Genomic DNA, 13,986 nt, shown 5'->3' on the forward strand with positions numbered 1-13,986 from the left:
ACCACTTCCCACGTTTCCCTCGAAGGGTACCTTATGTTCTGTAGATTAACGCCACTTTTCACATCGTTTTATCGGAAATATTTAACAACCAGTTAGAGTTGTTAATAAAATCTGAAGTATTTGCGGTATCTATTTCAGTATTTACATAAAAAAAGGACATTCGACAGTTCGTAGATATCTCATAGCTTGAGTCTAGTATTCTCAAAGAAAATGTTCTACGGCTTCTTTGGTTCATTCCTCACTACTGTAGGCACCTTCTTGATGGTGTGAGGGCTTAAACGAACTCCACAGGGTGCTCCGCCTATCACACTGAAGGACATAGGTTCAACTCGCGGGCAAGGTTATATTAAAAATTTAGAAAAAAGCTTTTACAATTAGAAAAAGGTATTTTTAGAGTGGTCGCCCCTCGGCAGTGATTTGGCAAATACGGCTAGCTTACTTTTGCTTCTCAATGAAAATGATCTGCCTTCCAGATGCTGTTAAGAGCCGGCATAAAAAAAAAGCACGACACGAGTTGGAAGAGAAGCTCGTCATAAAGCGCCTCGAAAGTAGATCACGTCAAGTATTTCTTATTTTTTGTTTTAGCTTTAATATAATTCTGTGGTCGTTTTTTCTTTTAATATATCTTTTATATAAATATGTTCGGTTTCGCGCGAACTTATAGCTCTTTATTGGTTTTGACTTCACTTTGAAGCGCCTTGGCGTTGTTTAGCCGCGACTCTTAGGTAACATCTTTTCCAAAGTTTTAGTTTTTTTGTTGGTTGTTTTATGTTTTACGGTTTTTGCTTTGTCGCCGTTGTTATTTTGTTTTGTCTATTCATGTGCGCAATTGTGCTAGTTAAGCATTACCCTCCCTCTGCTAAACAACATGGCACTTCACCAATGATGCCATTTAAGGTAACCGAAAAAGCGATGCCAACCTACTTGTACTGCCGCTTTTACAAATTTATATTCAAAGTTTTCTTTACGTACATACTTATTATATGTATATACTTAAATATTGCATTTCTCCCAAAAAACTTACGATGTGCTGCTTGTAATGTTGAATGGGCCTACACGGCGTATGAGTAACATCTTTTTCGCCTTACTTTGCCTGTTACATACAAAGTCTGACAAGTGTTTCACATACGCCATGTACTTAGTCGCTGCTCAAAGTTTACACAGTGTTTTTGTTGTTTTGTGTACACTCATTACACTTGTTCGCTTGCAGGGTTTTTGTTTAATCTCATTTTGTCGCGCATTTTAAATGTATGCACATAAAATTGAGCATTTTATTTGCATGCTCTTAGTCTTTCCGAAAAGCGCGGCTTTGCATTTTATTACTTTTTGGTGTATCTTTTTTGTAATTTAAGTGCTACTTTCGCTTTCGAGTGTCACTCAAATATTGAAATTTTAAATTAATTTATATGTTTGTGTCTTTTTTATTACTTTCTTTCAGCTTAAAGTACAAGAAGCGATGCGTAAAAAAGAGAAGTTCCAAAGGGAGCATGAAGAGGTAAGAATATTTAAATTATTTAGAAACAACGAAGTAAGAAAAATTAATCTTTTTTCCTGAATGACTTTGAAATTCTACCCGATCAACAACGCGGTTTTTTAAATAAGGAAACCCTGAAAAATACTAATGAATATTTTGTCTAGCGTAAATCGAACAAATTAGGTTGAACAAATTTATTTGACCCCCCAGCAATTTTCAAATGCAGTAAATAGAAGTTTTGCTTAGTAGAAATTTTCTCAAAAAATTGCTGTAGCTAAGTTGTTCCTATTTTTACTTGCTCATAAATTATTTAGACTAATTTACCCACTGAAAGAGAAATGATAATTTTTTACTTTTCTTGCACACAAATTAATAACAAACTTCAAGTCTTCGTTATCCTTGTAGTACAGCAGTGGTCAACGAAAATACTAACACATAGCACACCACATAACTAACTGCATAGCAAGTATTTCAAAAGGGAAGAGGGGTAGGGGTGAATATATACTCGGCTATTGTGTACTTATTAGCTAAAATGTACTAATAAGATAAATATGTGTGCAACGTATTCCAAACTTAGCCCCGAAGAAAATTTATTTTTGGACAATTGTACACACGGGTATATGCGAGGCCAAAAAGCCGTTAACAGAGGAATGCCACAGGGTGAGGTCTTATCACCGATGATATGGATGCTGGTTATCTACTAATTGCTTAGGCTGTTCTGCAGGGGACTCGTCAAACTCACGGCGAACGAAGCTCACGCTTAAGTCATCATAAACGGTTGAAATCTATCAACAATCAGCTCTCAGATAATCAGATAAGGCTCTTCGGGATGTACATTCCTGAGCATCTGAAGTTGGACTTAACGCCAACGCGGAAACATCCGTTCTGGTATTATTTACTAGGAATTGTAAGGTCCCTAATTGGACTAAGCCAAAGTTTGGAGGGGTAAGCCTACAAGAAAAATGCAGAACAAAATATTGAAGAGGAATTATACTTTATAGTAAATTTACCTGGAAACTCCATGTGGAAGAGAGAGCGAAGAAAGCTTCCGTGGCAGTGTATAATAATGCTAGAATGCATCTTGAGCCTATCGCTCGACCTTTCCTATTGATTATATACGGCAAATAATTTAAGCCCGTACCTATGTAACTGTGGGGTCTTTGTTTGAAAGACAGCCATTCAGTACGTATACGAAAAATAAGGAAATATGCTGATAATCAATGCTTAGCCTAACGGGAGCCCTAAGGGCTCCGCCGATAGCAACATTGCATTCAAATTCTGTTCATCTCACCGATGAGTTGGCAAGGGACTTTGAAATACACAATGAAACAACGGCAAACGTCCCAATCCGTTTGGAAGAAATCATAAGGAGACAGGAGTTGCATATGATGCATCAAGCAGGAAAGGTGTGAACAGAAGTGCAGGGCTGGAAAATGTCTAAGACCATGTGCAAATCCTAAGACGTTAGACTCACATTGTTGTTTAGCCAGAATACTTAGGCTAACGATGGGCATATTGAGTAGACACTTCCTTGTGGCCTCGCATGCTTATAAGTTAGGCTGCATAAGTAACAACAGATGTAGGAGGTGTGCGGTGCAGGAAGAAACAGTTGAGCACGTTCTATGTGCGTTTTCTGCTGTCGCCAGGTCAAGGCTTCTACTATTAGTGTAGACAGAGTTGCCAGATCTCCATATAGTAATAAAGCGAGAAAACTTCTAGCTCTGGTACCTAATTGGAGTTATTCCGTTTGGTCCAACAAATTCTGACACGTGAAAATGACAGATGAAACGAGAGAAAGGGGAAACGAAGGAAAGGACAGAGGGAGACAGACAAAGAGGTAAATTTATTTGGAAATAGTATGATAGAGAGGGAGATAAATAGAGAAGAAAATGGACAATACAGAGAAATAGAGAGAAGAACAAAGAGAAAATGTATAGGATAAGGAGTAAGCAATTATATGTAAAGTTCTTTAATTCATTTTCTATTGTAGTGATGTAATCAGACATGATTGAGGATTTTTATACTCACCTGAGCAGAGCTCACATAGTATATTAATTTTTTTCGCATAACGGTACCCCGTAATGGCATAAACTATTCGATATAGATATTCATTTAGCCATGTCCGTCCGTCCGTCCGTCCGTCCGTAAACACGACAACTTGAGTAAATTTTTAGGTATCTTGATGAAGTTTGGTATGTAAGTTCCCGGGCGCTCATCTGAGATCGCTGTTTAAAATGAACGAAATCGGACTACAACCACTCCCACTTTTTCGATATCGAAAATTTCGAAAAACCGAAAAATTGCGATAATTCATTGCCAAAGACGGATAAAGCGATGAAACTTGGCAGGTGCGTTGGCCTTATGACGCAAAATAGAAAATTAGTAAAATTTTGGACAACGGGCGTAGCACCGCCCACTTTTAAAAGAAGGTAGTTTAAAAGTGTTGTAAGCTGTAATTTGGCAGTCGTTGAAGATATCATGATGAAATTTGGCAGGAACATTACTCCTATTACTATATGTGTGCTAAATAAAAATTAGCAAAATCGGATGACGAACACGCCCACTTAAAAAAAAAATTGTAGTCATATTTTAAAATAGGCGTGGCTCCGCCCTTTTTCGTTTAATTTTTCTGGAATACTTTTAATGCCATAAGTCGAACAAAAATTTACCAATCCTTGTGAAATTTGGTAAGGACATAGCTTCTATGACGATAACTGTTTTCTGTAAAAATGCGCGAATCGGTTGAATCGACACCTAGTTTTTATACACAGTCTACCGTCTGTCCTTCCGCTCGGCCGATAACGCGATAACTTGAGAAAACTCTGAACTCACTTTATCTTCGTGCTAAAAATGGGAGAAATGCGATAATTCTATACCAAATGCGAAAAATTGGATGAAACATGGTGATTGGATTGGTTTTTTGACGCAAAATATAACTTTAGAAAAAACTTTGTAAAATGGGTGTCACACCTACCATATTAAGTAGAAGAAAATGAAAAAGTTTTGCAGGGCGAAATCAAAAGCCCTTGGAATCATGGCAGGAATACTGTTCGAGGTATTACATATATACATAAATTAGCGGTATTCGACAAATGATGTTCTGGGTCACCGTGGTCCACGTTTTGGTTGATATCTCGAAAACGCTTTCACATATACAAATAAGGGCCACTCCCTGTTAAAATCCTCATTAATACCTTTAACCTTATACCTTTGACACCCATATCGTACAAACACATTATAGAGTCACCCCTGTTCCACCTTTATGGCGATATATCGAAAAGGCGTCAACCTATATAACTCAGGCCAACTCCCTTTTAAAATACTCTTTAATACCTTCCATTTGATACCCATGTCGTACAAACGCATTCCATGGTTACCCTAGGTTAATTTTCCTATATGGTGATTTTCTCTTACTTTGTCTCCAAATCTCTCAGCTGAGTATCTAATGTTCGGTTACACCCGCACGTAGCCTTCCTTACTTGTTTTAATATCTAAACGCCATACATGAAGATCGTTTTTTGCATTAAACTTTATCAAAGGACCTATAATGAATTCGTTATGGGGTGTTTCACAAAATACAAATACTGCATTTAAGGGTTTATCATTAGTGAAAAAACCCAAAACTGCAACCTTTTATATTATTTTTTATGATCGCTTATGAGATTTTTTGCTAGGTGCTAAATAGGTTTGTACATCATTCTTTTCATTAAAGTTATATAACTTGTCCCTCCTTTCGTTTCTTTACACTAACTAGTGTACGTATGTACGTATAAATAAAAAGACAAAGTGCAGTGACATATTGCTAACATATATCTTTATATTGTCGTAAGAATACTGAAAGTGTTAGCAGGATTAAATCTAATGTAAGAGAAATGTCTTAGACATGTAACACAAATTAAACCAAAATAAAACCAAAGAAATATTTATAAACATCCCACTGCCTGAAGTCAATTCTTGGATCGTTCCTGTCTGTGGCATTAAAACAAAGTGCTGTTTTGTTTGTGGTTATGTATGTGCATCAGAAGCTGTTGTTACCCTGTATTGAAATTACGAGGCGGTGGGACGATTAGAATGTCCCTATTCTAGAGCTTTCGTATAGAGTTCTGCACTGGTTATAAAAGTGAAACGGTGACCGGTTATCTACAGTACGTTGTATGAGATGAAAGTGGACTGAAATTGGCTATAATCAAGGTTCCTTAGAGCTTTATGTGATGAAGCTCTTTGAGAACGAATTGGTAAGTAAAGCAGTGGTGGATGATTGTAGCCGCCAATGATCTCGCCTCGCAAAAAAGCGTGTGTACCAAGTGCTAGCGAATGTGTAAATATACATGTTTGCGTATAGAAAAGTGGTGGTAACACTCCGAAAAGGAAACGATAAATTTTCAATAAGTAAATTTTTGAAATTAAGTCTAGTTTTTTTTTTTTTTTTTTGATAATAAATAGATAACCTTTCTGTCGCAAATCTATAATTTTTACATTACCGGTTCTGCTCTAGGGCGTACTGATCAGGCAACGAGTACTAGCCACTTCCTTTGGGGTAAACATTATGGGAGCAGTGAAGCAATTGGCGATGGTTGGAAATTTAGGCTGCCCGATCACTGCAACGTCTTTCAGGTGGAGGTTGGTGCTATAGGTGATATGGTATATAAGATGATAATCGCCACTAGAACTGTTAGGGGACTCGACATTTGTTGATAAGCAGGCGGCTAGCGGTGGTGAATAACTACATTTTAATAAAAATTATTAGGGTGCCAGGACACAAGGATTTCTCTAGCAACTGTCAGGCTGATCTCTAGGCCCGAACAAGCACTGGCGAACTCAACGTGTCTGCAATGGTGACTTGCTCTCTGCTCTCGAGTTAGCTAAGCAAGCGTTGGGATGATTTAAACTCTTTCCGTATGTCGATGTTTTTCCAGCCAGTTATTGACACTGATGAATTCTTAAAAAAATGAATGCCCTAATGAGAGCAATCCATCCATGCCCATCAAGTTTATTAAGTTTAATTAATTATGAATTACTTTTAAAAAAGCCACATATTTGTTAGATTATATCTATATAGTTGGCAAAATATATTGGATGTTAAAAAAAAAATTTATTGGCTCCAAGCGCTCAGTGGATTTGGATTTAGAAAAGTTCACTTGTGAATAGGTGGTAGAGTTAACAGGGCAATTCCCAATGTAAATCCATACGTGTTTGAATTATAGAGCCCTATAGCCTTTGTAAGGACGAGGCGTAAATATTACACTCTCCGGAGGTTAAATTTAAGATCGGTGTGTGTTCGTACCTTATGGTTGTGGCATAAGAGTATGTGGTATCACAACGGGCTAAAAAAGTATCCACTTGAGCTTTCGTGGAACAGAGTGGCTGCCATCCAACCTAGCCTAGCCTCTCAGCTAGCGATTTGATAGTGTTTGAAATGAGATACTATACTGCTATTATAGAGTAGCAAAAAGGTAACACTCCATGAACAAATCGAACAATCGATCGATTTTCAATAACAAATCGGTAACATGTCGATAACACATCTATAACTTTTTAATACGACATCGATACATTTTCCATAATAAATCGAAAACTTTAAGATTAAAAGTTATTAGTTTGTGGATGCAAAATCGATACCTATTCGATAACAAATCGATAAAAATTATAGCTTTGATAATAAATCGATAACACGCCGACCAAAAATTGGTAGCACTACGCTCACAAATCGATCTCTTTTTTATAAAATATCGATAACTTTCCGATGCATATTCGATAATATTTCGATAATAAATCGGTAAAATTTTCGTCAATGAAACGATAACTATTCTATAAAAAATCGATAACAGCTAAACAAATTGATAACTTTTCAATAACAAAGCGATAATTTGTCAATATCTCATCGATAACACACCTATAACAAACCGATAACTCTTCGATAAGAGAGGGAAAATACGCTCACAACGCGTCGATAATAAACTGACTGATTTCGCGCGTACCAACGCTTCTACATTTGTGCACTACTCCCACATTACGCTACGGTGTAGTGACTACAATTACGCTTATGCTCTGATTTCCTCTTGGATACCATTTCCAAATACTAGACTTAGACTCACCCTCCCTACGTTTACATTCTGGATTCCCGCAATGTGCTTATGGCACATAAAACAAACTCGTGAGCAATGATGTTTGCACATCAAATAGGGAGATTAAAAGCATTGCTTCGGATTCCAAGTATTTAGTGCACAAAATCTAGTTCTACGTTAGCATCGTGCCAGTAAAATTTTCTGCAGGGAAACAAAGCAATAGCCGCAAGTAACTTCAAGTGCACGTAGACGTAGATGAAAGGCAAAAATGGAAGCTCTACAAAACGGTAACAACAAAAAATAGATAAAAATAAAATAATCAAACCAAAACAAGACGCGGCGAATGTTTATACATACATTTTCCACTACATGTGCATTGAGCTTTTGTTTCACATGCATATTCTATGAGTAATTGTAATTGCTCCTGTTGTTACAAATGTTTCACATGTTGTGGCCACTGGCTTGGCTTCGTTCGGTTGCAAAGCTTCTTTCTACTACTTCTGCAATTGCACAAAGCCATAATGCATACATTGATATGAAGATACATACACATATATATGTGACTTTGCAAGTTTATGTGTTTTTGTATTGCAAGAGATTTTTGTTTGTTATTAATAGACTTCGTATTTTACATTTGATATTGTTTTTTTTTTTTTTTTTTGACATATTAATTGTTTTTATACTCAGCTGAGCAGAGCTCACAGAGTATATAAACTTTGTTCTCATAACGGTAATCCGTAACGGCATAAACTAATCGAGACAGATATAGACTTCTATATATCAAAATGAGCATAAACTAATCGAGACAGATATAGACTTCTATATATCAAAATGATCTGGGCGAAAAAAGAAATTCATTTAACCATGTCCGTCCGTCTGTCCGTCCATCCTTAAACACGATAACTTGAGTAAATTCTGAGGTATCTTGATGAAATTTGGTATGTAGGTTCCTGGGCGCTCATCTCAGATCGCTATTTAAAATGAACAAAATCGGACTACAACCACGCCCACTTTTTCGATATCGAAAATTTCGAAAAACCGAAAAATTGCGATAATTCATTACCAAAGACGGATAAAGTGATGAAACTTGGTAGGTACGTTGACCTTATGACGTAAAATAGGACATTAGTAAAATTTTGGACAATGGGCGTGGCATCGCCCACTTTTTAAAGAACGTAATTTAAAAGTTTTGCAAGCTGTATTTTCGCAGTCGTTGCAGATATCATGATGAAATTTGGCAGACACGTTACTCCTATTACTACATGTGCACTAAAATTGTATATTTTTACAGTATATAAGTAAATTATGTCAACATTCAACTCCAGTAATGATATGATGCAACAAAAATAAAAAAAAATTTCAAAATGGGCGTGACTCCGCCCTTTTTCATTTAATTCGTCTAGAATACTTTTAAGGCCATAAGTCGAACAAAAATCGGTTGCAGCCACGCCCAGTTTTTATACACAGTCACCGTCTGTCCCTCCGCTTGGCCGTTATCACGATAACTTAAGCAAAGATCGATATATCTTTACTAAACTTAGTTCACGTACTTATCTGAACTCACTTTATATTGGTATAAAAAATAGCCGAAATCCGACTATGACCACGTCCGCTTTTTTGATATCGAAAATTACGAAAAATGCCATAATTCTGTACCAAATATGAAAAAATAGATGAAACATGGTAATTGGATTGGTTTTTTGACGTAAAATATAACTTTAGCAAAAACTTTGTTAAATGGGTGTGGCACCTAACATATTAAGTAGAAGAAAATGAAAGTTCTGCAGGACGAAATCAGAAGCCCTTGGAATCTCGGCAGGAATACTGTTCGTGGTATGACATATATAAATAAATTAGCGGTACCCGACAGATGATGTTCTGGGTCACCCTGATCCACATTTTGGTCGATATCTTGAAAACGCCTTCACATATACAACTACCACCACTCCCTTTGAAAACCCTCATTCATACCTTTAATTTGATACCCATATAGTACAAACACATTCTAGAGTCACTTCTGGTCAACATTTATAACGATATCTCGAAAAGGCGTCCACCCATAGAACTAAGGCCTACTCCCTTTTAAAATAGTCATTAACACCTTTCATTTGATACCCATATGGTACAACACACATTCTAGAGTCCCCCTGGTCCACCTTTATGGCAATATCCCGAAATGGCGTCCACCTATAGAACTATGGTCCACTCCCTTTTAAAAAACTCTTTAATACCTTCAATTTGAAACCCATGTCATACAAACACATTCCAGGGTTACCCTAGGTTCATTTTGCTAAATGGTGATTTTCCCTTATTTTTTCTCCAAAGTTCTCAGCTGAGTATGTACTGTTCGGTTACACCCGAACTTAGCCTTCCTTACTTGTTGTGCTTGTTGTTGTTGCTACTGTACGACTTAGCAATCTCCTTTAAAAATTGTCGTTTCTACAACTTTTGTTGTCAAGCAATATTTCCTCTTCAAAGTGTATAAGTACTTCAAACGCCTACAGAACTCCAACTATACAAGATAAATTTCTTTGCTTTTCGCGTCCTTACTCTCCAAACTGGCGCTCGAGCCATTTATTTGGCAGCAAAGCAGTAGAGCTTATGTTACATAAAGCATTCATATTTAAACAAATGACTGCACTTTACTCAACTCTTGCTGTCTAAACAAAAGCAAAATTATGTAATAAAAGTGTTTTGTATTGACAGTAATTATGAATATTCATATGTTTGATTATGTGGAAGGTGAAAAATCGTAAAAATAAAATAATTCTTGTATGGAAAAAATTTAAAAAACCCTTTGAAAAAAACAAAAATATCAAAAATTAAATCCCATTAAAATAAAATAATTTAAAAAAATGTTTAAGTTAAACGGTTTTATTGAAAACAATACTTACATGAAGTAATAATAATACTAAAAGCTAGAAAATAATTAGGTAGGTCCTAGGTACTAGTCATCACACTCCTCATCAATCTAGGGCGTTGATAAGACAATTAAAAAAAAAAATTTTTTAAGTCAAATTTTAACAAAAAATTTAATATCTTTACAGTATAAAAGTAAATTATGTCAACATTCGATTCCAGTAATGATATGGTGCAACAAAATACAAAGACAAAAGAAAATTTAAAAATGGGCGTAACTCCGCCCTTTTTCATTTAATTCGTCTAGAATACTTTTAATGCCATAAGTCGAACAAAAATTTATCAATCCTTATGAAATTTGTTAGATTCTTTGACGATAACTGTTTTCTATGAAAATGGGCGAAATCGGTTGAAGCCACGCCCAGTTTTTATACACAGTCGACCGTCTGTCCTTCCGCTCGGCCGTTGACACGATAACTTGCGCAAGAAACGATATATCTTTGCTAAACTTAGTTCACGTACTTATCTGAGCTCACTTTATCTTGGTATAAAATATGGCCGAAATCCGACTATGACCACGCCCACTTTTCACATATCGAAAATTACGAAAAATGAAAAAAATGTCATAATTCTGTACCAAATATGAAAAAAGGGATGAAACATGGTAATTGGATTGGTTTATTGACGCAAAATATAATTTTAGAAAAAACTTTGTAAAATGGGTGTGACACCTACCATATTAAGTAGAAGAAAATGAAAAAGTTATGCAGGGCGAAATCAAAAGCCCTTGGAATCTTGGCAGGAATCCTCTCGTGGTATGACATATATAAATAAATTAGCGGTACCCGACAGAAGATGTTCTGGGTCACCCTGATCCACATTTTAGTCTATATCTCGAAAACGCCTTCACATATACAAATAAGGGATAATCCCTTTTAAAACCCTCATTAATAATTTTAATTTGATACCCATATCGTACAAACACATTCTAGAGTCACCCCTGATCCACCCTTATTGCGATATCTCGAAAGGCGTCCACCTATAGAACTAAGGCCCACTACGTTTTAAATAATCATTAACACCTTTCATTTGATACACATGTCATACAAACACATTCCAGGGTTACCCTAGGTTCATTTTGCTAAATGGTGATTTTCCTCTATTTTGTCTCCAAAGCTCTCAGCTGAGTATGTAATGTTGGGTTACACCCGAACTTAGCCTTCCTTACTTGTTTTAATTTTGTTTTTTTTTTTTTTGTTCATTCTATTTAATTTTGGTTTATTTAAATTTATTTTATTTTATTTTTTCTTTTATTTAATTGGTTTATATTTATTTTTATTATTTTGGTTTTTTTTCTTTGCAACTATTATTTCATATAAATCCAAACAAATAATGTACAAATCTCTGAAAAGAAACAAATTTCAACTTAAACCTATTACCTAACTTCTTACTTTTTTATTTTAAGCACTTTGTGCTTCAGTAACTTAAATCACGTATATACATTACTTGCACTTGCATACACAGAAATTTTGTATATGCTCAGAGACTTTAATATATGTATATGTTAGTGACTCGTTTGTCTTGAGTTGCTCTGTTATTTCACTCCTACATTACGCTACAGTGAAGTGACTACAATTACGCTCTTCACCTGCGCACCTGCATTTAAATTCTACATGTATCCCCCATATCATATAACTTACAAAATATACGCTTACACTTACATTACCAACTTACGCTTACATTCGCTATTCTCCCATATCAGGGGCAAATAATATGTATAGTGACGAATATTAGCAACACTAAGGGTTACTATCATCTCTAAGCCGATACTAAGCAGTCACCGGTATGTACATAAACAAATCAATCATTATGTCTACACATATGTTCGTACAAGCAGCGGAAAGAAACGCACAAACACATGCTTATATCTGAGATACTCACAAAAGTATGCAATCATCGGTGGAAGTATCACTCACATATGCACGCGCATATGGCCATTCGAGAAGCTATAAACGTGCATCTGTAGTTTATAGCTGGTAACTAAGTAGTAAATTCTAGAAGAAAAATGCCTAGAAGTATGCGAATGACACAGCAGAGAGTATAAAAGGAGCGAAGGCTGAGTAAGCAGCAATCAGTTTGTTTTGAACACGCTATTAGTTGTGAAGTGCAGTATAATTGTTAAGTAGTCTAATAAAGACAATTTTGCCATACAGAATATTGGAGTGTTTTATTCAACAGTTTAGCGATACGAGCGTTAGTAGAAGGTGTAAAATAAGCGGAGTTCCACTAAGTTCCTTACAGTATTGCGAATAAAATATAGGTCATTATAAATATCCTATTTTAAATTTTATCTCTCATCGGAGTAGGCAGAGCTGAGAAGTCTTCCTTTAGCTTATACAACTTTTTGGTAGTAATTTAGAAGTTCAATATCTACATATACGTGGGTGTATGTATATCTTTATATATGTGAATGTATGTCTTTAAACTCATAGCAAAGAAACCATTGATGTAGATTGTAGTGAAATCAGCTTCTTTCCCTTTCACCTACTAGCACTATTTCCACAAAGTGGCTTCAATAAAAAACCATTCATGTTTTTCAACTGCAACAATTGCGTGATCTCAAGTTTTTAAATTTTTTCTTACATTCTACGTTTTTATTATTATTGAGTCAGCAGCTGCCGACGGCCACCTGATTGCTTCTATCACTTTAATAAGGCAAGCTCCATATAAATGCAAATGTTTTTGCAGTTCAGTTTATTTAATATATGAAAAACAGGGTAGCTTAAATGTTTGTGAACTAGATTGACAAGGAGAAAAAAAAACCATTTTTACTTCCTTTATATTAGGTCGGTTGACAGTTGTCCGCTTTTCATACAAATCTTGCAATCGATTTTTAAGTAACTTCTCATTGAGCTACAAACATGAAACCTCAGAGACAGGGTAAGACACCGTGACAAAGGAACAAAAGGAGGAAAAATTCCGTTAGGTGGCGCACGGATCGAAAAAAATAGATAATTTGGAAATTTTAAAACGAGTTTTAATTAACTTCTCGATGAGCTAGAGGCTAAAAATTTAGAGCTTAATTCAGAGGTCGATGACACAATACAAAAAGTTTCGATAGGGGGCGCACGTACTGAGATATTTAGAAAAATCAAACGGAACGGAGGAAATTTTGGGATTGATTTTTATGTAAGTTTGCATTGAGCTACAAGCGCGTAAAACTTAACAGATAGGTTGTGACACCGCGAAAATATAAGAAACGGAGAAAATTAGAATAAAATAAAAAAATGTTAAGCACTTCCTTTATATAAATGGACAAAAATCAACGAAAAATGTCTCCTTGTATAAAGACATACGCTTTCTAAAATTTGATTTTTAAATCTTGAAAGAGAAATTGCAAAAATATTTATGAGAAGTAAAAATATAAAGGTGGAGCGCAATTGGTTGACTAATAATATCTCCTCTCCTACCAACTTTCCCATCCAGGTAGTGTGCGCTCCACTTTTATATTTTTACTTCTCATAAATATTTTTGCAATTTCTATGTTTAAATTTGAAAATCAAAGTTTAGCAAGAATATATCTTTATA

General features: G+C 35.5%; 1 protein-coding gene across 3 annotated transcripts in view; it reads left to right on the forward strand.

Moving 5' to 3' along the window:
- LOC137238023 (uncharacterized) overlaps nucleotides 1–13,986 on the forward strand; it is a 101,853-nt gene that overhangs the window by 31,790 nt on the left and 56,077 nt on the right. For all 3 annotated transcript variants that reach the window (XM_067762535.1, XM_067762536.1, XM_067762537.1), the window contains exon 6: nucleotides 1,439–1,495. In XM_067762535.1, coding sequence (XP_067618636.1) covers nucleotides 1,439–1,495 — 57 coding nt within the window. The remainder of the gene's footprint in view (nucleotides 1–1,438; nucleotides 1,496–13,986) is intronic.

The sequence above is a fragment of the Eurosta solidaginis genome, chromosome 1 (assembly GCF_040869045.1).
Source record: "Eurosta solidaginis isolate ZX-2024a chromosome 1, ASM4086904v1, whole genome shotgun sequence".
NCBI classification, from domain to species: Eukaryota; Metazoa; Arthropoda; class Insecta; order Diptera; family Tephritidae; genus Eurosta; species Eurosta solidaginis.